Raw genomic sequence first — 27,145 nt, forward strand, 5'->3', positions numbered from 1 at the left:
GTGACCACTGCACTTCTCACACTTTAAAACTAATTATCTGTGAATATTTCTTTCTTCCTGCACTACACCAGGGGTCAGCAAACTTTTTTCCTTCATAAAAGACCAGATAGGAAATATTTTCAGCTTTAGGGACCACGGTCTCTGCTCAGCTGCTCAACGACTCAGCTTTGCTGTGGTAGCGTGAATGCAGCCGTGGATAAGATAAAGATCCTGGCTGGGTTTCAATAAACCTTTATTTACAAAAACAAGCAACGGCTGGAAGTAGACTACCTGCATCTGATAGCTGTGAGGTACTCTGTACCTTCTGGAAGAAGAAGGGGCAAGGAGCGGAATCAGTGGTACCTGTAGGTCATGGGGCCGAGATGCACTTTGCTGGGAAGCCCATGACTTTCCATCTGAGAGGCTGTGTTCACAGTGTCGCCAAACAAGCAGTACCGTGGCATCTTGTCCCCCACAACACCCGCCAAGACTTGTCCCGTGTGGATCCCCACTCTGATCTGCACAGAGAGAAACTGACTGAAAAGGGACCATCAAATACTCTTATTTTTACTCTTAAGTTGAGGTATAAGTTACATAAAATAAAAAAGACTTTAAGGTATTTAGCTCCACCAATTTGGCAAATACCCCTGAGCCACCAATCAAAATCAAACACAGACTGTCTTCATCACCTTGCAAAATTATCTCGTCCCCTTTCCAGTTAAGTTCCATCTCTCCCTGCAGAGGTCACTACTTTATTTCCTCTCCCCAAGAGGAATTTTCCTGTCCTCCAACTTCACATACATGGAGTTATGTAGCATATTCTGTTTTGTATCAGACTTCATTGATCAAAATCCATGTTTTTGAGATTCACCCATATTATATGTATCAGCAGTTCACTCTTTTACTTCTAAATACTATTCTGTTGTAAGAATTACATCACAATGTATTAGTCCAGGCTTCTCTTCATGAGCATTTAGGTTATTTCCCATTTGGAGCTGTTATGAACAGTCTCATACAGATCTTTTTGTGGACATACATTTTCCATTTTTCTTAGGAAAATATCTAGAAATGGAACTCTTGAATAGCAAGGTAGATCTATACATGGAGGACATTCTGTGACTTTATATATACATTTTTCCTTAATAAGCAGACATTTAAAATTTTGATAAATATATTAGTCTGCTGGGGCCAACAAAATGCCACAACTGAGTGGTTTAGACAAGAGAAATTTACTTTCTCACAGCTCTAAAGTCTGGAAATCCAAGATCAAGGTGTCGGCAAGTCTGATCCTGAGGTCCCTCTCCTTGGCTTGCAGATGGCTGCCTTTTTGCTGTGTTCTCACACTCTCTTCCCTGTGAGTACACATCCTTGGTACCTCTTTCTGTCTCCAAATTTCTCTTCTTATTAAGGACATCAGTCAGATTGGAGTAGAATTCACTCTAACAGCCTGATTTTGACTTGTTCACCCCTTATGAGGCCCTATCTGCCAATGCAGTCCAATTCAGTCACCTTCGTGAGGTAGCAGGGATTAAAGCATCAGCATATGAGTTTCGTACGTACCTCGGAGCAATGTGTCATGGTTCCCTTTCCCTAACAATACCCTTCCATGGGCCAGCAACTTGTGTTTGGGAAGGCCCCATATACTTCTGGAACTGGAGCTCTCTCTCAGGTCTCCTCCCCTATCCATAGCCTTTGACCAAATGAACCTATGCATTTGTGAAGATCTGTGGGGAAAATGTTGGCAAATGGCTAGAGACTCTGTGGCTAGAACTTATCAAAGTCGAGCTCTTTGAGATTCTAACCCGTCATTCTAGCTCCAAGGTGGCCATGAAAATGTCACTAAACTTTAGATGGGTTTCATCTTAGCCTCCCCTTTGGTGGCTTATTTCTGCTGCTGTCTAGGGAAGAAACATCATGGGTTTCCTCTTGAAAGGTCTTGCCACTTTCTGGAATTTAGTTCCTTTCTATTTCTTTTCTATGTGATTTTTTTTTTTTTTAACTACTCCAGTGGCTCAGCAGTAAAGAATCTGCCCTCAGTGCAGGAAATACAAAGAGATGGGTTCATTCCCTGGGTTGGGAAGATCCCCTGGAGGAGGGCATGGCAACCCACTCTAGTATTCTTGCCTGGAGAATCCCATGAACAGAAGAGCCTGGTGGGCCACAGTCCGTGAGGTCACAAAGAGTCGGACACAACTGAGCATGCATGTGGAAACAGATTCTCTTGCAGCTTTCTACATCCCACATTACTTGTCTTTTCATCTTTCCGTGGCAGATTTTCTTTTCCTTAAAATAAGATTTTAAACTCTTTTCTCTGAATCCTTTAAAGCACCTTACTTTCATGCAAGGGTGATCTCAGCAAATGTGGATTATAGACTTCACAAGTGACAGAATGAAAGATCTCAATGAGTATTAATTTTAAGGGAGAGGATGTCTCCAGCCCTTTCCTCTACTTCCTTAAATTAACTCACATGATATGCAGTTTCTGGTGGATATTTAATGAGACTCCTATGTCACCTTTTTTTTTTTATATTTATTTATTTGGCTGTGCCAGGTCTCAGTTGCACACATGGGATCTTTCTTTAGTTGCTGCATGTGAGATCTAGTTCCCTAACCAGGGATTGAACCCAGGTCCCCTGCATTGGGAGCATAAAGTCTTAGCCACTGGACCACCAGGGAAGTCCCTATTCCCTATTTCTATCCTTAGAATTGATAACATCTTTTCCTCTTTTTCTTCCCCCCCTTGGTAAGTTCACTATGCAATTTTCCAGGAATTCATTGTTCATTTTCAATCATATTGGTGTAGCACTATTACCATCTCTGTTGCCATGCCTCTTTCACAAACAGACACTCTATTTACACAACAGTGTATTTTCCATATTCTTCAATGGCTTTCATTGGGGGTTTTTAGGTGGTGCTAATGGTAAAGAGCCTGCCTGCCAGTGCAGGAGACATAAGAGACACGGGTTCGATCCCTGGTTCAGGAAGATCCCCTGGAGGAGGGCATGACAACCCATTCCAGTATTCTTGCCTGGGGAATCCCATGGACCCAGGAGCCTGGGGGCTACAGTCCATAGAGCTGCACAGAGTTGGACATGACCGGAAGGATTTGGCATGCACAAATGTGCGCATGGCTTTCATTAGAATTTTTTAACCAAAACACTTATCTCATTTCTGACCTTCTTGTCTCTTCTCTCTCATTACTTCCCTTCCTGATTTTTTATTTATGACATTGGGGGTTTTATACAACAGCTGTCTCTGTGTGTGTGCAATGGGCCAGTATCATGGACATGACCTGTGACCAGCTTTTGCTCTGAAGACTGCCACAGACACCACTACCAGTGCCTGCAGTACTCCTCAGCTTCTAAATCATTAAGGGGATGGTGAACGTGGCACATTTCAGAATCCCCTACACAGGGGCTATTGCTAGGGAAAATCCTACTCCACCTTATAGCCGGCTTTGTTTTTAGCTGGCTGTTTAGTTGATTGCACAGATCTGATTGACAGGAGCTGTGAAGGGACTTTGATTTTTAGAGGACAGAGACTGTTCCAGACCACCTCGGGACCGCTGGGCTCAGCCGAGCAGACAGAAGATGGCATTTACTTTTCATCATCAAAAGCGTCCAACTTTTATAGTGTGAACAAACTTCCATACTTGGAAAAGCAGCTTCCTGTGTTCCTGTGAAAAAGGCGAGCAGATGTCTCGCTCATGGCCACGTGCTGGAGGGAAAGCTATTGTGAATATCTTACGGCACCACTGTGTCTGGCCTGCTGGCTGGAGACAGTTTCACACCTCAGCCTGAGTTCCGAACCCGTCAGACGGCATGTCGGATACACAACTTCCCTAAGCAAAGAGAAGTTGGCTGTTTAGTCAACCTGAACCACTTGTTGAAAATGCCCAAGCAAAAAGGCAGGAATTGGAAACGAGCTGGCTTCCTAAGGATGGAAATCCACTAAGCCAGGATTAGGGACAAAGGAAGCCTGCATTAACCCCATGATAACCCCAAACTCTGAAGCCTCTTCTCAAATTTGGGAAAAGCTGAGGCAATAGCCTGGATAAGAAAATGGGAACCCACTCTAGTATTCTTGCCTCGAGAATCCCAGGGACAGAGGAGCCTGGTGGGCCGCTATCTATGGGGTCGCATAGAGTCGGACACAACTGAAGCGATTTAGCAGCAGCAGCAGAGGCAAAAACATCCTAATATCTCTGTTACTTTATGCAAGAGAAGAGACAAGTTGGGAGAAATGACCCATTTCAATTATGTCACATACCCAGGAGCCATCCAAGCAGACTAATAGAATTCTACTATATTGTGTAAGGTAACTGGTATTAAGCAAAGAACTCGGTTGCTCTTTACCTGGATGGGTTCTCCGGTAAAGGATTCATCACTTCTTTTGCAGAAATCATCATTCCCAAGGCAAAGTTCACTACCCTCTGAGCGTGGCTTCCAACAGGCCCTGGTACACCCCCCACCACCATATAAGCATCTCCTATTGTTTCCACCTATGAGGGGGGAAATAAGAGGGAATTCAGAGGGTTTTCTTAACGCGCTAAATATAACACTACATATTTTTTTGTCAATCTCTGGTAAAGAACCTGCCTGCAAATGCGGGAGAACCAGATTTGGTCCCTGGGTTGGGAAGACCACACCTCCCCCACCCAGCCCCGGGAGAAGGAACTGGCCACCCACTTCAGTATTCTTGCCTGAAAAATCCCATGGACAGAGAAGTCTGGTGGGCTACAGTCCCTGGGGTCACAGAGAGCCAGACATAACTGGGTGACTAACACACACACATTGATAGAAGGACCATATTAAAAGCTGGTGGTTATTTTCTATTGATGTGAGGGGCATGAGGGAGGGTGAGGTGAGAAAGAAAAATCACTCAGGAGATACCACAAGGGAGCCAAAAGTTCTTTCTGCTTTTGGCAGAGGCAAGTCCCAGAGAGGACCAAGCTGTCTATTAGAGCCACATATAACGCTATATATTAGATACACATTTAGGTTAGACCGGCTGCTGAAATGAAGGCATAGTATTCTCTGGGAAAACAGTATGCCTCTTGAAGGCAAACTTACCACTGGGCAGTATAGAAGGATTTTTGAAAATTTTAAATTTTTAGTTCTTCCTCCCATCCCCTCTGGCATCCACACCAAACCCTAGACTAGTGAGGGGAGAGGAAAAATGAAGACCCAACACCAGGTACGCACCCTGCCCCGACACACAGGGACACACACAGCCCAGGGCACCACATGCTTACTTTGTAGACCTCATGGACGCCGGTTAACCTGTCGAACTTGGGGTACGTTGAATTCAGCATGTTCACTATCTGGATAGGTTCGCAGGCAGCACAGATGTTCGTAAACGTCACCACGTCACTGAAGAGAATCGTGCAGGTTTTAAATTCTCCTGCAACATAAACCAGCTGTCAGGGAGAGCCAAGGATGTAGAATAATAGTTCTATTAATTCTGGATTCAAGTAGCCTTTAGGAACCAAATTTGACCGTGGCGCAGGGAGAAGGAAGCTGGTCCGCATCACCATTCACCATCCACCCACCAGACATCTGTTGCGTGTCTGTTATGAGCTGGTCATCGTGCTGGTGGAATCGTATGATATGAAGCAAACAGGAGTCCTTGCCCATAAGGAGTGCCTAGTCTAGGGAAGCAGAGTGCAAACAAACACTTAATAGGATGTGCAGAGCACCAGGGGATGTCCGGATGGTCTGGGTGGACACCGGCTTACAGAGAGGTCGGTGAGTTAAAGCAAAGCCTGAACCACAGGAGACACAAAGGGAAGGGAAAGTTCCATGGAGGGGAGATTATTACCAGAGGGAGACCCGCTCAGAACTCAGCAGGCAACCCTTCACCATGTACCCCTGTGTTCCAGGTACAACACCCTGCCGTGTTTACCCTCAGAGTGCCTTACCTTGATTCTTGCTGTGCCATTCTCTTGAAATGCCTTTCCTTATTTTTTTTTTTGGCAGAACTCAAGGTGGCCCAACTCAGGTGCCACACTCTATATATCAGCCTTCACCCCCACACCTAACCCCTGTCTCTTTCTCTTCTGACATTTATAAACCATGAATTTCTGTGTTATCTATGTTTCCAGAGTAACTTCCATGGTGGGGAAAGAAGCTCCTCCTTCCTCTCCAGCTGGTTGGACAGCTCGATCTCCGCCAGGCGCTGCTGGTTGAGGAGGATGAGGTCCCTGGTGGGGTCGTGGGGGGCGATGTCGGAGAGGTGCATCCGGCGCTCCTCCAGCTCCTGCAGGCTGCGGAGCCTGGGGGAGCCACAGGTACAACACGCGGCGCAGGGGCTCCGTCCAGATCATCTGGCCTTCCGCCCGGGAGAGAGATGGGACAAGGTGGCAGGGCACACGGCGCCCGACCGCCACCCCCACGGCCCGCCCTGCTCGCACGGCTCAGTCGCGCTCCTCCCCTCTCCGTGAAGGTCCTGAAAGTCCTCTCCTTTCTTCCTGTCTCCACGTCCTGCACTCCCCCTCTGTCCACAGCAGCTCTCTCCACCGCTGCTTTTCTTACCTTGAAGGGACCCCCGTCCATGACCTCCAAACTACCTTTCCTGTATCACAAGTCTTTTCCTCACTGGGCCCTTCTGCCATTTAAGGGTGTAGAGCTAATCCTGCTTCCTGGAATCTATCTCACTTCTGGGGACTTTTCTGACCCTGCTTTCACTTAGATTTCTCCTACCTCTTTCCATCTCTCCTTTAGGACTTTCACTCAACCCTTAGATGCTGGCGTCAGCATGCCCCAACTGCACTCCCACAGTGAATTTATGGGAAAAGCTTGCTTCCTGGACTCAAGATACCTATTACTTTTAACAATTTATGTCTATTCTCTTATTATAAAAGCAGTAGACATTCACTGCAGAAAATGCAAAAAAGTGGAAGAAAATAATAAAAATCACCCACAATCACACCACTGATAACTGCTGTTAATATTTGGAGGTATATCTTTTCACTCCCCAAAAATGGGATTATCAGCCATCTTCTTTGAGTAAGCTCAATTTTTCACTTAAATTCTATAATAGATATTCTTTCATAGCATTAAATATAGATAGGTGTCACTGTTTGCTGGGTACATGGGTTATACTGTACTTTATTTAAGCAATAAGCTAACATTGATTATATTATATCTATTTCATCATTCCATATACAGTGAACTACCTTGAAGTACTGAGTGTGATCACTCACCTAGAGCCAGACATCCTGGAATGTGAAGTCAAGTGGACCTTAGAAAGCATCACTACGAACAAAGTTAGTGGAGGTGATGGAATTCCAGTTGAGCTATTTCAAATCCTGAAAGATGATGCTGTGAAAGTGCTGCACTCCATATGCCAGCAAATTTGGGAAACTCAGCAGTGGCCACAGGACTGGAAAAGGTCAGTTTTCATTCCAATCCCAAAGAAAGGCAATGCCAAAGAATGCTCAAACTACCGCACAATTGCACTCATCTCACACTCTAGTAAAGTAATGCTCAAAATTCTCCAAGCCAGGCTTCAGCAATACGTGAACCATGAAATTCCAGATGTTCAAGCTGGTTTTAGAAAAGGCAGAGGAACCAGAGATCAAATCGCCAACCACTGGATCATCGAAAAAGCAAGAGAGTTCCAGAAAACCATCTATTTCTGCTTTATTGACTATGCCAAAGCCTTTGATTGGATCACAATAAACTGTGGAAAATTCTTCAAGACATGAGAATACCAGACCACCTGACCTGCCTCTTGAGAAACCTATATGCAGGTCAGGAAGCAACAGTTAGAACTGGACATGGAACAACAGACTGGTTCCAAATAGGAAAAGGAGCACGTCAAGGCTGTATATTGTCACCCTGCTTATTTAACTTACATGCAGAGTACATCATGAGAAATGCTGGGCTAGAAGAAGCACAAGCTGGAATCAAGATTGCCGGGAGAAATATCAATAACCTCAGCTATGCAGATGACACTGCCCTTATGGCAGAAAGTGAAGAGAAACTAAAAAGCCTCTTGATGAAAGTGAAAGTGGAGAGTGAAAAAGTTGGCTTAAAGCTCAACATTCAGAATACAAAGATCATGGCATCTGGTCCCGTCACTTCATGGGAAATAGAGGGGAAAACAGTGGAAACAGTGTCAGACTTTATCTTTTTGGGCTCTAAAATCACTGTAGATGGTGACTGCAGTCATGAAATTAAAAGACGCTTGCTCCTTGGAAGGAAAGTTATGACCAACCTAGATAGCATATTCAAAAGCAGAGACATTACTTTGCCAACAAAGGTCCGTTTTGTCAAGGCTATGGTTTTTCCAGTGGTCATGTATGGATGTGAGAGTTGGACTGTGAAGACGGCTGAGCACTGAAGAATTGATGCTTTTGAACTGTGGTGTTGGAGAAGACTCTTGAGAGTCCCTTGGACTGCAAGGAGATCCAACCAGTCCATTCTGAAGGAGATTAGTCCTGGGTGTTCTTTAGAAGGAATGATGCTAAAGCTGAAACTCCAGTACTTTGGCCCCCTCATGGGAAGAGTTGACTCATTGGAAAAGACTCTGATGCTGGGAGGGATTGGGGGCAGGAGAAGGGGACGACAGAGGATGAGATGGCTGGATGGCATCACCAACTCGATGGACATGAGTTTGAGTGAACTCTGGTAGGTGGTGGTGGACAGGGAGGCCTGGCGTGCTGCGATTCATGGGATCGCAAAGAGTCAGACACAACTGAGTGACTGAACTGAACTGAACCTTGAAGTACATCATTGTGCATAACTGTGGCTATTTTGTTAAAGGATATATTCTTAGGCAAAAATATGCTCATTTTAAGATTTTTGATACATATTGCCAAATTGCCCTCTAAATTGTGACAGTTTATAGTCCTTGTTAAATGATTTATTATTAGTATTGTCTATTAGGTGTTTATACATGGATGTTTCCAACTGGGCTCACCTTTAGTCCCATCTACAAATCTCTTTTCTTAACTCTTTTATCACAGACATTTTTAGTCCCTACCATAACTCCAGCACACTGCTGTAGGTATGGAAGAGGATACTGACAAAGTTGTACTCAAGTTAATACCATCTTTCCTTAATCACACCTTTATAACCAGTTACCTAAGCAAGAAAGCTAATAATTACCCAAATATTCTCTTTTTTAACCTCTACACCAGTTTCTGCCTTAACTCCCTCAGGAGTCTGTTCCCCCGTCAGCACCCCAGGGTGCTTGGCTGCACTCAGCACTCTGAGCTTCCCTCCTGCTCTCCAGGGGTGGCATCCCCTGGCCTCCCAGCCTCCATCTTCTCAGCACCCCTGGTCCATCCTTCACGTGGCTCCAGAATGACCATTCTAAATCTCAAATCTGATCACGGTAGACACGTAAAAAATGTCTCCAACTACAGGATAAAGCTCAAGTCCTCATCTCACCAGCCTCTTCTCCCATCATCCCACTCGAAAGTTCAATCAGGGTTCCCAGAACATGTCATTTTCCTCTCAGATGTCCCCACCACTCTGCCTGTGTTTTTGCCTACAATACCTACTAGTCCAACAGAAAGCTCAAAGTATGTGCGCCTTGTAGCATGTTAAAAAATTAATTCAAAATGGGTCAAAGACGAAATGTAAGAGCTAAACCAATGAAACCCTTAGAAGAAATCATAAGAAAAGCTTCATGACGTTGGATTTGGCAATGATTTCTCTGATGGGACAGCAAAACCACAGGCCACAAAAGGAAAAATAGGTAAATGGGAGAATATCAAAATTAAAACCTTGTGTGCCAACAATACAATCAACAGAGTGAAAAGAAACCCCACAGGGTGGGAGAAAATATTTGCGAATGATAAGGGGTTAATATCTGGAAAACATGAAGAACTCTTACAAGACCACAATAAAATCCAAACAACCCGATTGAGAAATGGGCAAATAATTTGAATAGACATTTCTCCAAAGAAGATATGCAAATGGCACTGAACATCACTAATTGTTAGGGAAATGCAAACTAAAACCACGGTGAGATACCACTTCATACCCATTAGGATAATATTATTAAAAAAAAAAAACCCAAAACAATAACAGAAAAGAACACGTATCCATGAGAAAGCAGACAGATTGGAGCCCTTGTGAACTACTGATGGAAATATGAAATGGTGCAGCAGCTATGGAAAACAGTATGGCAGTTTCTCAATAAATTAAAAATAGGATTGCCATGTGATCCAGCAATTCCACTTGCGGATATAAACTGAAAGGAAGTGAAAGTAGGGACTCGATGAAACGCCTGTACACCCATGTTCCCAGGAGCATTATTCGTTACTCAAAAAGTGAAAGCAGCGCAACAACCCACTGAGAGATGAGGGAATAAGTAAAGTATAGTCTATACATGTGGGAATAACAATAATTCAGCCTTAAAAAGGAAGGGGATTCTGACGTGTGACAACACGGATGAACCTTGAGGACATTATGCTAAGTGAAAATCGACAGTCACAAAAGGACAAATACTATATAGTTCCACTTATATGAGGCACCTAAATTAATCAGATTCATAGAGACAGAAAGCAGAGCGGTGATTGTCAGGATGCGGGGTTGGGGAAAATAAGGAGTTGGTGTTTCATGAGCATAGAGTTTCAGTATTGCAAGATGATTAACTTCTGGAGATGGATGGTGGTGTTTGCACAACTTTGTGAATGCACTTACCCCTACTGAACTGTACACTGAAAAAGGGTTAAAATGGTAGACTTCATATTCTGTAAATTTTACTATAATTGAAACAAAGCCAAAACAAAAATGTGTGCCCTATTAACAGTAGGGCAGATGATCACGTTACTGTATAAAGGACAGACCATTACTTGAGTACAAATAGTACCACCTGTATTCTGAAAATTCTGGTAACAGAAACCAGAACTTTATAATTACATGTAAATATAATCAGAGTTCCTTTATGCCTAAACTAGACATGGTTTAAAGAAATAAAATATATTGCTACCAGATGAAGCCAAATGGAAAAAACATATGCCGCTGTCAATGTAGTCCCCCACTTTTTAGCCAACTTTTTTGAGGAAATTAGAAAACTGCTTCTTCCCTTTCTGTCTGGTCTCCCAGGGCAGAGAGCAACCAGGAAGGAGCAAGTTACTACCTCGGAGTTTGAGCGCGGGCTGACTTCTCCAGGCTGCAGGCAGCATCTCCCTGCGCGCCTTCAGGACAAATTGACTTGATAAATTTGCAGATGCTGAAAATGTTGAAGGTGACTTGCGGATGGACAATGGAGAAGTACTCATCTAATCGAATCTTCTGGGTTTGGAGACCCGGAACATACTTCTGAATGCTCATTTAACCTTGTTTAACCTGCAGCTATCCACAGGGGACACACGTAAGACCGCGGAAGAGACAGCAACCCGAACAGTAAACGTTCCCCTAGAAATAACACAGCCCACCATGCTTTGTGACTCGCTACGGGTGAAGGGAATGAAACAAATACCACGGTAGTGATGAAACATTTAAAAGGCAAACCTGCAGCTGACCTCTGAAAGAGAAAAGATCAGCATGGGAGGGCCTGAGAGCACATTCACTTCTTGACTCACAGGAAAGAGGTTAAAGCTGTCCATGGGGATAACAGTTCTTTCCGAGCTTCAGTCCTGTCTTCTGACTTTGTCTCTCTTTGGAATTAACTAATAAAGGAATGAGAAAATTCTGTAGCTTGGACCTGACACCCAGATCTGGATGAAGAAAGGAATTCATGATGGAGGTGGGGTCACCTTTCACTGCCATCTCCAGGGAACACACAGAAGGAAAAAACAAAATAAGTGTCCTTTACATAAAAAGTCCAACCAGGGTTATCCAGGAACACTCAAATTAACTTCACTCTGTCAGGCTATAGAAATCAACCTAACCATTTGGAATAAGGGTCGTTAAACTGTCTATTTCTATGCCCAAAACCCAAAAAGAAAGGGAGTGTTTAAGTAGATCAGAATTTTAAATATTAATAGTAGCAGTAATTATAATAATTAATACTAATATCCTCATGGCATTGGGGGAAAGTCACAGTACATAGCTTTATAATGTATAGTTATTTCACCCAGGGGTGTTTGATTTTCTCAGATCATAAATTCTTTGCAGCCAGAGGTGACCCTCATGTGATGTTTCCTCAAACATCACAGAATCTGTATCCAGCATCTACTGGTAAGTGATCATGTGACATATATATTTATATTCACATAAATATCAGAGCAAGTCAGAATGGCTGAAGGCATTTGTAACTGGCAGTTTTGGGACCAAATTTATTTTGCCCTTAAATGAGTTTATAATTCAGTTTTATCAATCACTTTTATCCAAGGAAACTGACCACACTTAAATGATCACTGTCCACCACCCCTCCCACAAAACAGTGGGTACAGGCCTCTCCCTCCTCCTTCCCTCCCACAGAACAGTGGGTACAGGCCTCTCCCTCCTTCTTCAGGATGCAGAAAGAAGCCTGGTGGAACTGAGCCATCCATGGTGGCTGTAAAGATGGGGAGTGGTCACATTTAGAGTCCCACCCTGCCACTGCTGCTGTGGGCTTTTGTCTCTTGCTGGAGTGACTTCAGTGTCCCTTCTCTTTTTCTCTAATGGCAAATTTGCTCATGCACCCACTGGTTCAGTCCCCCTGGAACTGCTCCCTTCCACATCCATCAGGAAGATGCTGCATTCTGGAAGATGCCACAATGAGAAGGAAGGTAGCAGTCCTGCCAGACTAAATCCTAGCCTCCCAAACCCTGGGTACTCCTCAGGGACTTGAAAGTCCCCACAAGCTGTCAAAGACTGACTATGACACTTACTCCCCTCCCCAGCCTATCCCCTGTTCAAGAGAGACAAGTCCCCCTTACTGATTCATCAAATATCACGTGAAAGGGAAAAGCAGTGTAGAAGGTCTTCACCTCTATCCAGAGCCGCTCGGGATAAATCAGCTCAAAGGTGTCCCTGAGATGCCCTGGATGGAGAAAAAGAATCCCATTCATTCACAGACAACACTCGGGCAACCAACCCCAGAGACTATCTCAAACGTTTTCCCGGCAAAGCACAGTCCTGCCCCTCGGCATCTCAAGCTCCCTCAGCATCTCCAGATGGCCACGGCAATTCTGCTTCCAAATTAAAACAAACAGAAAACTTGCTACCAGGTTGAGAAGCGCCCCCCCTGCCCCCTGCCAAGTTTCTGCCCGCCGCTCAAGAGTTCCTGGGCCAATTGATTGTGTCTCGCCATGAAAACAGGGCCGGCATTGAAACGCTGACAGCCAGACAATGAGCTCGCAGAGTGCAGCGCGCGCGCCCGGCCGGCGTCAGGGACATTTGCCATGGAGCTCTGCAGACTGACAGTTTTGGGTGGCACATGAAAATTTCATCCAACAGCCCTATTTGGCAGGGCGTGGAGATTCGAAACGGAGCCTTTTTGATATGAAAATCTCCTAGACAAAGGATGTCAATTGCATGTTTGACTCGCTTGCAGAGGCTTGAAGGCCTCAAAATGCAGTCCTTTGAGCGCAGTTGATCTTCTCCCAGACACATGTCGTCATGACCCATGGTTTATGACCAGGGGTCTCCAGCCCCCTGTTCTGACTCAGGTCTTATGTGCTGATCGTGAGACCGGACATCAGCGGGGGCGTGCCTTCGAGAGCCTGATACCTTCGCTTCACAGGAGGAAGATGGAGCACTTAAGCTCCCCAGGGACACGGCCAGAACTCTGTGATCCTGGCTCCCGACAGAGCGTCCTTCACACTCCTGGACATCATGGTTTTTATCTACAGACTTCCGGGCCAGAAATGCCTTGCAGTCCCGAAGGCCTGAGGAGCTGCCACAAGCTCCTGTTATTGATAAAACGTCAGCATTCATCTGCCTCCTCTTCAACACAGTCACCAGCGGGAGCTCAGTCCTGTCTCCCCTCCAGCAGCTTCCCCCGACTGCAGGGGAGACTGTGCCTCTGTGTCATCCCCAGCACAAGTGAAAGGGGCAAAGGAAGGCAAGTTAGAGCTAGTGTTTTGGAGCTATAAACCACGCCCACCAAATCCAAGCTCTGCAGAAATCAGTGACCATCCTCAGGATTCACGCCAAGTGGGTCTTCCACCAGCTTGTACCCTATCCCAAAGGGGTTAACCTTCCGTATCTTTCCCATTGCTTCTCAGGAAATGTTTTTGGTTTTTTTTTTTTTTCGAGTATAGTTGATTTAAAATGTTGTGTTAGTTTCTGCTATCATAAGGTGGGGTGAAAGTCGCTCAGTCGTGTCCCATTCTTTGTGACCCCATGGACTGTAGCCCACCAGGCTCCTCTGTCCAAGGAATTCTCCAGGCAAGAATACTGGAGTGGGTTGCCATTTCCTTCTCTAGGGGATCTTCCAGACCCAGGGATTAAACAGGTCTCCTGCATTGCGGGCAGATTCTTTCCCATCTGAGCCACCCTGCTGTATACCATAGTGAATCTATTATACGCATACATGTATCCCCTCTCTTGTAGAGTATTTCCTCTGAAATTCTTTCAAATGGATCCAGGGTTGAAAAAGCAATCAGTGGCATCCTGATGATAGAGGACTTGGCCCATTTGTGTGCAGGAAACAATTACCCTGGTCTCAGAGCTGAAGTCAAGAGAGCCCATTCACCTTTTCCGAACATGACTATGTTCCTCATAACTTCCCAGCGGGACTCCTTCACGGCATAAATAGAGACACTCAAATATTTCTCTTTTATCCTAAGGAAAGCTGCCTCCGGGGTCTGCAGATAGCAGGGAGAGAAGCATACACCGCTGGTCATGTGACTGGTCATGTGACAGGAGGTGCACAGCCCCTTTGGCTAGGATGGGGCCAGAGGAACAATGGGGCCATGCAAGGTCAACGTTAGTAAGATTTCATAAGCCCCAAGACTGTCATCCAATGAATCCTCATGCTGTTTCTCCACCAAAGGCAGCATTATATAAGGCAGCAGATTATAAAATCTCAAGGGGGGTGGTGTTGGTGACAGGAAAATCACCTGGTGACTTCTCTTCCTGTGGGTGAAGATTCTGCAGTGAGCAAAGCAAGCTTTGAACACTCTGAGATGCAAACATTGTGTGCTCCAGGAATCACAGACTTCTCTGGATAGTCCTGTGAGCTCTGTGGACACAGAGAGCCATGCACCTGATAGATATGGTCCCTAAACGGATGACAGTCACTCCACAGGCTGCAAGCAAGGCAGCCGTTCGCAGGCTTCTGAGTTCACTCCAGCCCCCAGCCTGGCCCCAGCTGCAGAAATGGGCACTCGGGACTTAAAAGGTCAATTTGCATCATGGGAATTGCAAAACAAGCCACAAGCTCCAAATTTCAAGGCCTTGATAGTTTTTTAACAGGCAAAAATGTGCCAGGCTAAGGTCCATTCCCAAAGAGCCTCCCAATTTTTATTCAAATGAGCTTAGCCCAGTGGCTCTCAACCAACAGTAACTTTGTTTCCCACTCCTGCTCTGAGGACACTTGGCAGTGCCCAGAGACGTTTTTGCTTGCCGCAACCCGGGTGGTGGGGGGAGAGCTGGGTGCCACTATCATCCAGTGGGTAGTCCAAGGATGCTGCTAAATTCCCACAGGACCACCCATCATAACGAAGAATTATCTGGTCCAGAATGTCAGCAGGGCTGAGACTGAAACACCCTGCCCTAACTCCACTTTTAGAAGGTCCAATTGATTCTGTTCTTTGCATCAATTGTTCTGAGACTGGTCGCTCCCCAGAGAAACTGTGCTTTCTGAAAACACACCACACCCGGTACCTCTCGACCTCTCTGGCTGTCCTGACTGTCTTGTGATCCCTTTGGCTTTGCCCTTCTCATCTGTCCGTGTGACTTTTGCACAACCAGAAACACTACGTGCTCCTTCTTCCCCGTCCTCTCCTCCTCCTGATTCACGTCAAGGATGTCCACAGTCACGTCAGTGTCGAAGAAGTCCTTGGCCACAGCTTCAATGATCCCTGCAGCAGAAGGGCAGGTGAGGGATGGCAGAAGGCAAAATCTTAAAGCAAATCAAGTTATACAACGTTTGACAAATATTCCTGAGTCCACCAAGCCTAGGCCCTGTGTCAGAGCAGGCAGCACATGACAGATTAATAAACGAAAAATAATAACTTAAAGGTGGCGATTTCTATAACAAGGCACTAAATATAATTCCCACCACTCTAATTTCTAGTTTGGCATCTATTCATTGATTTGTTTTTTCCAGGAAGGCATGCAACTCATTAAACAAACTCTAGAGAAAATGTAAGAAAAAGTCAACTCTAAAAGTATTAATGATCACTTTTTTTTAAGTGTTCCTCTAAAAATCTATCCCAGGGTTTTAACATAAAACATCAGAAAAGCATGCATGAAGATGTTCACTTCAGCACTGTTTGCAACAGCAAAAGAGTAGAATCCACTGAAAATTCAACAATAGGTGACTAGTTAATTACGATATAGAATATGAGTCAGCCATTGAAGACGCGGCTTTAAAGACTCTGTGAGGAGCTTCCCTGGAGGTCCCAGTGGTTAAGACTTCCCCTTCCAATGCAGGGGGTGTGCGCTTGATCACTAGTCTGGGAGCTAAGATGCCTCTTGGCCAAAAAAACCAAAACATAATAACAAATTCAATAAAGACTTTAAAAATGATTCACAGCAAAAAAAAAAAAAAATCTTGAAAAACAATACAGACTGTGAAACTCTGAAAGGGCGCTTTTTCTATAATACTGAATGCAACAAAAGGATATAAAATAATATGCAGAGTTATCACAATTACGTGGAAACTCACATGATGAAAATGCTGAAATGAAAATCATTCCTTCGTTTGGTACTTGGAAACTTATTTCAGGGCTCAACTTTGGGAGTTATGGTCACGATAGCAAAAAGTCAGGCTATGAAAGAGATGGGACTTGAACTTCCTACCCACAGCCGACTCTTACTCATTCTGGGGAATCTATGGGGAAAGACATCCTTACTCCGTAGACCTCATAGCTCTGGGTCTGGTTAAGCCATCCCCCTACCTGGTACAATGTGGCACAGACCGCTTCTATCAGAGTAGTAATGGAGAAGCATCTTCCCCTCTGCCCCTCTCTCCACACGAAAGGATGGTGCGTTCATCTCCTTTTTAAAAGACACAGTACATTTTTCCCAGTGGATACAGGTTATCTAAACTATGCTCTTGAGACTTTGTGAAGCAACAGTACTTACTTATCACGTCACATAGAACTGTATCCCCAACCCCCTTCCAATCACATCCACTGGAGAGTGGCCTAGGTCGCTACAGGTCCTTAGAACAGTCAGGGAGGAACTTTCTACACCTCTAGGATAGGCTGGGGTCTTTGACCCTTTTCTAGCAGGAAGAAGTTTCGTAAGAAAAGACCTCCAGCCCCATACCCCTTAAGAACAAGGGGTCTCTCCAGGGGAATGAGACAGGCTGGGACCTTTTGCTGCAGTCGCTGCAATGCTTGCGCCTATACAACACCTCTTCTCAAGCAACAAAATACAAAGAAACTGTATGGGGCTAAAAATAACCATGTGCATGCAAGCGGTTGGGGTAAATTCTGGACAAAAGATACGGAGACCAAAAATCCCCTACTGCTACTTCTGAAGAGCCAGGAGCAAAAACTGGGTGTCAGGAGCAAAAGCAGGGTCCTGAGCGTGCCCCTGCACTCAGCACCACCAGAGGGGTGGGCAAAATGCCTAAGCCAGCCCCCCAGCTCGACCCCTGGACATACCCCTGCCCTCACCCCATATGGGGAACAAGCTTTGCTCCCTTTGGGGAGTAGGCATGCAAGGGCACCTGTTATTTGTTCTTGCTCCCCTCTGCTTCAGTGTCAATAAGTTCAGTTGTGTCTGACTCTGTGAGATCCTATGGGCTGTAGCCTGCCAGGCTCCTCTGCCCATGGGATTCTCCAGACAAGAATACTGGAGTGAGTTGCCATGCCCTCCTCCTCTCCTGCACTAGGGGCTCCAATAAAGCTTTGCCCCCCTCCAAAAAAAACACCCACGATTTTTCAGCCCCTTAGAGTCGGGAATTTTATATTATACCTAATCACCTAACCAACTCTATATGCAAGTATTATTGCTGCTGTTGTTTAATCACTAAGTCATGCACAACTCTTTTGTGACCCCCTGGACTGTAGCCTGCCAGGCTCCTCTGTCTGAGGGATTCTCCAGGCCAGAATACTGGAGTGGGTTGCCTTTTCCATCTCCAAGGGATCTTCCCGACCCAGGGTTTGAACCCATGCCTCCTGCATTGGCAGAAGGATTCTTTACCACTGAGGGACCAGGGAAGCCAAGTGTAAAGAGGAGGAAATTGAGGCTCAGGGAGGTTAAGGCCAGATTCACTGTAGAACATTCTTGACCCCCCAAATGAGTCTTTCCACCATGCCATGCTGCTTCTGTCTATACTCCAAGAGGTGGCTGGCTGCGTGCTTGGCCTGTGACCAAGTGACCATGAGCATCTTCAGTCTGAATGAGCAGGAGCTTGGAGGAATTGGCAAGTGGAGAAAAGTTCGTCTCTTGCTCTGGAAACATAAGGCCATCTGTGCTGCAGTGTTGCACATCTGAAAAATCAAGGCTACATCCGAAGAGACCATCTTGCTCTGGGAATAAATGTTGACATCCAAGTATGTACCATCTCATGATAGATGGTGCCAGGATGTCAGGATAATCCCTATGGATGAGTGAAAAATTTGGGGTGTTATTTCGGTGGGGCGGGGGGGGATGTCAAGGGGAATCCCTGAGAGTAGCTCTTTTCTTGCTCCCTTGGGTAGTAAGCAGCTCAGCACCCGGGTTCACAGCTTTTGGCCTAAGTGAGGGAAGAGATTAAGGACGTGGGTTCCTTCTGAGATTTTTGCTCCCTCCCACAGTGGTGGTGGTAGTGGAGGGTGGGGGTGAGAGAGTCAGAAGGAGGTAAAGAGGGGGTGCTAGTTAAAACGAGGGTTTTCCCCCAAGTATCTATCTTTCCAAAAGCATATACATAGAGTATAGATGGGCATGCTTACATTTGAGTAATCTGAAGAAGATTTGAGGCAGCACAATGTAAAAATATGATAAAACAGGAAAAAGTTACTTTAAAAAATTATATCCAAAGCCTACCTAGTGAGAAATAACAATAATAATAGAATGCAAAAGGGCTGAAATGAAACACAAGCTTTTGCTAGCATTTCTACCCTCACTTTGCACCCGAGCCTCAGCTACTTCCTAGACACAGTTCTTGAAGCTGGTGTTTTAATCCTTCTGGTCATGTCTCCAACTCTCTAAATACTAAGATTGTGCTTTTATATTTTACCTGAAACGTGATTTTATAAAAGTGGAGAATCAGGGCAATGGGAAAATACTGAGAAGCCAACCAGAACATTGTTTTGGGAGACAGACACACCCGGGGATGGGTCCTGACTCAACCCCCACAACCTGGGCGATTTGGGACAGTTACTTTGACTTTATGGACCTCAGTTTTCTCATCTGTATAATGGGAAAAATAAGAGTGCCTAATCTTAGGGGTAAGAGGATAATTCAATGTTTATACACTACTCAGCCCAACATCTGTCTCATAATTGGCACTCAAATGAAATTCAGCTAAAAAATAACAAGATGAATGGCAACAGTTAAAACCAGAAATACAAACCTGAAGATTTTACCAGATTACTAGAGATAGACATAAAGAAAAAGTCAGCTTTATCTTATTGTATTTTTGCCTAAAGAGATGATTATAATCTTTTGCCTGGAAATCTATCAGATATCATTGCATACATTTTATTTCAGCTCATATAACATTTATATATTTTATTTATCTCATTATATGCAAAATGTCCTCACTGACACCGAGAAGTTCTAGTCTATTGCTCCTCTCATTATCGTTTAGTCGCTAAGTCATGTTGGACTCTTTTGCGACCCCATGCACTAGCCCACCAGGCTCCTCTGTCCATGGGATTTCTCAGACAGAATGTTGGAATGACTTGCCATTTCCTTCTCCAGGGGATCTTCTCGACCTGGGGATCAAACCCTCATCTCCTGCACTGCACGCGGATTCTGTACCACTGAGCCACCTGGGAACTCCCTCAAGAGTAGTCTGAGCATTCAGTATAGAAATGGTGAAGAAAAAGCTTAGCAAACTGTAAAGAGCCCTAAAAACAATTATCAACTCTTTTATATAAAATAATAAGCTATTATTATGACGTGCAAATGCCACTTTGCCTCTTTAGTACAGCATTTTCCTTTTTTAAAAAAAAGCCTGGCCATTTAAATTTCCACCGATGCCTACGAACAGGAAAACCAAGAACTGAACTCCTGCAGGACAGATCCCAGTAGGGAAATCAGTTTAGCACCTCAGGTAGTCACGCCATGGGTTAATCAGAGTTGGGTGGTGTCAGATTCCGGCTCTTGGCCCTGTGAAGACATTGCATCTAATACATGAATGAATGAATCTGGCTGCACAAGTTATTTATCAGCTCCTTCTAGGCCAGGAAACCTGAGGAGAGAATTTGCAAATCCCCTGAAACCTGACTGGTTCCCAGTCTTTGTTCCCGTTGTGATTAATTGTTAAATCTTCTGGACTTAATGTCAAACCCCCAGCAGCTACCATCAACAGGGGCTGTCCCCCAGCACAAAGTCAACCTCCCCAGCTTGCCCTTCTTTGATCATTGGAGCCAGTTTATAAAAGTAGCCAACAAGTTTTCATTTTCCATTCGTGCCCCCAGAAAACACCCCACTGATGCCATGCACCAAGGATTCCATAAGCCCCTGGCAACTGCAGCCTCTTAGGGGAGGTGGCGAGATGACCCAGGACTGCTAGAAGCACCTGCTTTCTCTCAGGGCCACTGAGCTCTGACCCAGATGGGCTTACCTGATAGGAGTGCGCCAGATAGCTGTGGAGGACATCTAGGTTTTCAATAAACTCTGTGAGGTTTCCCCCCAGTGTCCGTACCATCCGGTCATAGCCAGACGTTTTGCAGAATTTAAAGAAGTATTCCCCAAAGAGTTTCAGAATGGCTTCCATGGAGACCCCTGTGGAACCCAAAATACAAGCCCTGGCCAGGTGAAATACTAAACTCCACTCGTGTCTTTTCCAAAGGTGATGAGCCCCGGGGAAAAGAACTTCTGAAGAGTGCATGGACACATGTGGAATTGTTCCTTCCTCTTTCCTCCTTCCACCCCTCCTTTCCTGCTATTGATAAATCTAGCTTATTCAAGGTGAGAAAAAAAAATAGCTGTGTTGTGGGCCCCCTAGGCTGAAGCTCTGAGCAGGTGCATCCTGTCACCTGCTGGGAAAACAACCCCAGAGGCCTCCCCATCCCCAGGACCTCTGTCAGGAGGGGCTGTGTGGAAAGTTGGGTCTTAAAGTGGCAGTGTGCTCGGGGCTGGTGCACCGGGATGACCCAGAGGGAGGGGATGGGGAGGGAGGTGAGAGGGGGGCTCAGGATGAGGAACACATGTATACTCGTGGTGGATTCATGTCAATGCATGGCAAAACCACTACAATATTGTAAAGTAATTAGCCTCCAATTAAAATAAATAAATCTATATTTTTAAAAGTTTAAAAAAATTAAAAAGTTAGAAAAAAAAAAAAGTGGCCGTGGCAGCCTTGTGCAGAAACACTGTCTGCTTGACTCTTAGGTTCTATAAAGGTACAAAAATCCATGAAGTTGCTGTTCCAGACACTGGTTATTCTGTTTCTGCCCATCCCACTCTATTCATAGGAAAGGACCTCTGACTGTTTCTTGAGCAACCATCTTGGGTTTGGGTGTGGTTTCTCCCATCCCTGCCGGGCTTGGAGCTTCCTCTAGGATTCGTAGTTGAGAATGCTTGTCAAGGAGAAGACAAAGGTCACTTTTCAAAACCAGCCGCTGCGTTGTGTAGCTAGACAGTTTCCCTTCAGTGAATTTAGGATTCCCCGAGTTTTCTAAGTTACGGGACATCAGGAATATGTAGGAAATGACAAGACAATGCAGGAAAGAACTAAAGACAAGTCGTAGACGCCTTAGCATATTTTTTGACAGTGTATAGGAGAGTCTAAAACATGCTTAGTATTCTGTCTTTTGTGTAGTAAATAAGGGGCAATAAGGAAATACGCATCTATCTACTTATTTGTGCAAAGATAAACACCAGAAACTACTGGGATTGGTTACCTATAGCAGTGGTCCCCAAACTTTTTGGCACCAGGGACCAGTTTTGTAGAAGACAATGTTTCTACAGACCAGGAAGGAGGGGGATGATTTCAGGTTTGTTCAAGCACATTTGAAAAGACCCGGATGCTGGGAAAGATTGAGGGCAGGAGGAGAAGGGGATGACAGATGAGATGGTTGGATGGCATCACCGACTCTCTAGACATGGGTTTGGGTAAACTCCGGGAGTTGGTGATGGACAGGGAGGCCTGGCATGCTGTGGTTAATGGGGTCGCAAAGAGTCAGACACGACTGAGGGACTGAACTGAACAAGCACATTTATTGTGCACTTTGTTGCTATGATTATTACATCAGCTCCACCTCGATCATCCAGGATTAGATCCCAGAGGCTGGGGATGCCTGACCTACAGGACGCTGGGAATGGGTGGAAATAGAACAATCGTGGAGTGTGCGTGCGTAGGGAGGGGCACTTCTCTGAGCAAAAGTTTTGCACAGTTCTGGTTTGGGGCATCATGTTAATGATTCTGACACTTGAAGAAATAAATAAGGATAGAGAAAACTCTAAGATGGAATACAAACAGAGACAAATGAACAAAATAGTATTTCAATAGAAAAGTTCTGAAGAACCTAATAACCTAGGGGGCAACCAAATAGCCCAGGCAGCAAAAAAAATAGTGAACTCCGAACACAGGATTTTGACTGTGTCCTTTAGGCTAAAGACAAAACGAACTTTAAATAAATATTTGACTATGTGAGTAGGCTTCCTTCCCACAGCGATGTGAGTTAGCAAATCTGAACTGACTTTCTGAATGCCCAAGGATTAAACTTATAAGTAAATATGTGGGAAATGATGGGAACCAGGTTTCTCTTTGTATGAGAAAGAAGAAGAGTAGAAGGAAGCCTGTGGTGTGGATTAGGAAAGCTACCTAAGAAGACCACAGAACCCATCCCAGCTTCAGACAGATACAGATAGAGAGAGAGAGAATTTGAGCATCAGAATAACAAAAATATAAGATTATAGCCTATTAAGGAAAATAAGCATAAGGAGTTCACACTGGTATAGATAGGGAAAATTCTTCTTGATAGTAGAAATTCAACTAATGAATTAAAAGGAATGATATGCCTAGAAAAAAATCACCATTTGACCACATTATAATTATGGATTCAAATAAGAATCACCAATGCATACTAAAATTAGGGAAGGGAGAGTTTGAGAGGCAACAAGATATAGACATAGTCTGAAAGTCTCTCTCATAAGATACTATTCAAAGGGGGAAAAATAATAACTTTACAGCAGAGAAACCTGGTAGATTCCATGTAAATCAAGCAATCAAATTAGCACCACTAATGGGACAAATAGGCATAAGATGTCTCCTATGATGAACTGGGAAGGACAAAACATAACCCTCTGGTCTTCCTGCCAAGAAAGTGTAGCCTGAGCTGAATCACGAGAAGACAGCAGATAATCCTGAGTTGACGGGCATGTTACAACATAGCTAGCCAAGGGGACTTCCCTGACAGTCCTGTGGTTAAGAGCTTGCCTTCCAGTGTAGGTGTGCCAGTTCAATCCCAGGTCAGGGAACTAACTCCCAAGTGCCTTGTGGCCAAAACCAAAACAAAACCCTCATAAAAACAGAAGCAATATTGTAACAAAATCAAAAAAGACTTTTAAAACAATGATCTACATCAAAAATTTACAAAATAGCTGACTAGCACTTTCTAAAGATGTCAACGTTACAAGACACAAAGACTCAGGGACTGTTCCAAACTCCAGAAAGTCAAAGAAAAGTGACAACCAACTTGATCCAGGGTGTTCTTTTGTCCTACAGGACATTACTGGGAAAGCTGGGGAAATCTCAATCAAGTTTATAGTTTAGATAACATCGCCATAGCGACATTCATTTCCTGAACTGAACTGGTTACATAAGAGCACTTTTGGAATAAAGAAACATCATTTTCTTAACATACCAACGATTCAGGAAAAAACATAGATAGAGAGAGAGGATAGAGCCAACATGGTAAAATGTTAACATTTTGGGAATACGGATGAAGAGCGTACGGCAATTCTTTGTACTATTCTTACAATCCTTCTGTGAGTTTGAAATCATGTCAAAGTAAAAAGGTTTCCCTGATTGTCCTGAAAAAACCTTAGGAAATCTAACATCAGAAGACCACAGTTCTCCACCACCAGCCAAGGTACAGCTGGCTCCCGGGTCTCTGGAACATTCAGAACTTTGCTAGGTAGAATCATGGCATTATGGTTATGCCTTAAAATGCCTTTATCTTGTGAGAGATTCATACTGAAATATTTAAGGGCACAATTATGGGAAACCTGAGATTCGCTTGAAGATTTTCCAGCAAAAACGAAATGAGAAATAAGGGAGGAGGAACCACAGAGAAGAAACGAGATTGGCAAAATACTGATTGAAGCTGGGTGAGGGGGATGTGGGCTTCGGTGTGCAATTCTCTTGATTTGTGTGTGTGGGTATGAAAAATTCTATTAAAAAGTGTTTTTCTTTAATTTTTAATTTTTTTAATTTTAAAATCTTTAATTCTTACATGCGTTCCCAAACATGAACCCCCCTCCCACCTCCCTCCCCATAACATCTCTCTGGGTCATCCCCATGCACCAGCCCCAAGAATGCTGTATCCTGCGTCAGACATAGACTGGCGATTCGATTCTTACATGATAGTATACATGTTAGAATGCCATTCTCCCAAATCATCCCATCCTCTCCCTCTCCCTCTGAGTCCAAAAGTTAAAAAGTGTTTTTTGTTTTTTGTTTTTTGTTTTTAATAGAAGGGATGGCAGGAAAATAACATTCACTGAGTGTCTGTGCTTGGCTTCCCAGGAGAGAGAGCTGTAGGGCCTTCTGGGAAGCTTTTCAGTTGGAATGATGTATAAGCTCAAACTTTCTGACTTAACAAGCTTGGCTTTTCAGCATCACCAGGAAATGTTTACTACTTGCTGGGCAACAGCTCAAGGGACTGGAAAGAGCAGAGGTAGGCTGTGCAGGGTGGGTGGTGGGAGGGGACACCTGGTAAGGCCCAGGAGGGCCCAGAGCCGCCGCTGCCTGCACTGGGCCTTCTCTGGGCAAAGGGCCCTCTCCAGGCTGCCCTGCCCACAATCTCTGTCCTCCTCCTGTCACCCAGAAACAAGCGACAAGAGCTGCTCCTCTGGGGACCCACCCAAGGCACCCAGAAAAGCACGTGCTCTTCCACAAGACAGGGAAGGGACTGCCACGCATTTTCGAGATTTTTCCTTTGAAAATGGGTCTTCCCCACCCACCCCACCCCCCTGCCGCCAAAGCTTGGGTACCCAAAGGAATAAGCTTCAGATACCTGGAAAGAACCATTCTTCTAGAGCACTCTTCTTCTCAACAATATTACTTCAACCAGGCATGAGATAGCAGATGGGAACATCTTGTGTGAGGAGGCAGAGGCCTTTAAGGAAGGGAGAAGGGGACTGCCCTGGCGGTCCAGGTGGTTAAGACTCCAATGGGTGGGGCACAGGTTTTGATCCCTGGTGGGGGAACTAAGATCTCACATGCCACAGCCAAAAAATAGAAGGCAAAAAAAAAAAAAGGAACAGCTCTCCATGTTGGTACCATAGGTTACAAGGAGGAAAAGTGAAAGTGTTAGTCACTCAATCATGTCCCACTCTTTGCAACCCCATGGACTGTAGCCCACCAGGCTTCTCTGTCCATGGGATTCTCCAGGCAAGAATACTGGAGTGGGTTGCCATGCCCTCCTCCAGGAGATCTTCCCAACCCAGAAATCAAACCCTGGTCTCCTGCATTCAGGCAGATCTTTTACTGTCTGAGCCACCAGGGAAGCCCCACAAGGAGGAAACAGATTTTCAGTTGGGGGGCGGGGGGGGGGGATTGATTCCTGGTATAGCAATGTGTGTATCAGGTAGTAGGGGAAAAATAAAAAAGAACTGGGAAACAGCTGCAGGCAGCTCAGGTGGAAGACTGTCTACAGCCAACGTGCCGCGTCGCTCACACCTGGTATGAGCTGCCTGCTTCCTGGTGAGCTTTGGAGCAGAGAAGTCTGCCCAACAAGGGGTCCACCGGTTGGGCTCAGGAGGGAGGGGCCTGCTTTTTTGAGTGGAAGGCACTTGGCTCACATGATCGAACTTCTTCTTTAGGATAACCACCAGAGGTAGGTGCTGTAGGTGCCAGCAATGTTTACCGATGAGGAATTTGCCCCAGCTCACCCTATTAGGGATGATGCAGAGCCAAGGAGTGCACCCAGGGCTGCCCAGTTCCAAAGACCTTGTCAGGAACGTCCCTGGTGGTCCAGCGGTTAAGACTCTGCACTCTCAATGCAGGAGCCCAGGTTCCATCCCAGGTCAAGGAACTAGATCCCACATGTTACCACTGAGACCCAGCACAGCCAAATAAATAAATATTGTAAAAAAAAAAAAAAAAACAAGCGATCTTGTGCCCACCCAGTCCACTACTCCTCCTGCCCACCAGCTACAGTGCTGGCCTGGGCGTCAGGACACCTGAGTTGTATCCCCATTTTTGGTTGGTCGCAGGATCTGGGCTGTTTATTCCACCTCAGAGAGTCACAGTAAAGATCAAATGATAACGCCTGATTACAGGACCTTGTGAAATGTTATGTTGTTCCTCTTCTTTTTAATAGAGCTAGGTGCAGAGAAGGCTTGCTGGCACTTGCTGATGGCTAGCTGTTGAAATGTGTTTTACTGCTGGTTTCTTAGCGGGCAAAGTCTAGACGGGCACAGCTGTGCCAAATGGCTGTGGTGTGTTGTTTTGAATTTTGTCACTTCAGATCACTAATAACCCACTTACACGCTAAGTAGGCGCTGATTCATACACAGAGCGATTCTTATGCAAGGCCCAACCTGCCATCTGGTGCCTCCCTGAATTATGCTAATTAGAAAGCGCACAGCTATGCAGTGGCAGAGTGGCCTGGAAAAGTCCCAACAATTGCTTAAAGGTAGAGAAATGGCATTCTGGAGCCCGTTAGGAAGGCAAAGTACTAACTAGTCCTTCGTAACCCAGCATGCGCTTATCCTTTGTCCAAGGGAAGAGTTTGTCTCGATTGACCAGCGTCTTTTGTGAAACAATGAAACGCCCT

General features: G+C 45.0%; 1 protein-coding gene across 1 annotated transcript in view; it reads right to left on the reverse strand.

Moving 5' to 3' along the window:
• The window catches only part of LOC101106088 (guanylate cyclase soluble subunit beta-2-like), a 45,957-nt gene that overhangs the window by 12,957 nt on the left and 5,855 nt on the right, over nt 1-27,145 (reverse strand). Inside the window, 13 exon segments of the mRNA XM_042254753.1 lie at nt 343-497; nt 4,335-4,354; nt 4,357-4,480; nt 5,234-5,433; nt 6,021-6,261; nt 6,263-6,309; nt 11,077-11,153; nt 11,155-11,291; nt 12,803-12,906; nt 14,563-14,674; nt 15,696-15,892; nt 16,934-17,033; nt 20,761-20,921. Of these exon segments, the coding sequence (XP_042110687.1) occupies nt 343-497; nt 4,335-4,354; nt 4,357-4,480; nt 5,234-5,433; nt 6,021-6,261; nt 6,263-6,309; nt 11,077-11,153; nt 11,155-11,291; nt 12,803-12,906; nt 14,563-14,674; nt 15,696-15,892; nt 16,934-17,033; nt 20,761-20,921 (1,675 nt within the window).

The sequence above is a fragment of the Ovis aries genome, chromosome 10, assembly GCF_016772045.2.
Source record: "Ovis aries strain OAR_USU_Benz2616 breed Rambouillet chromosome 10, ARS-UI_Ramb_v3.0, whole genome shotgun sequence".
In the NCBI taxonomy this organism is placed as follows: Eukaryota; Metazoa; Chordata; class Mammalia; order Artiodactyla; family Bovidae; genus Ovis; species Ovis aries.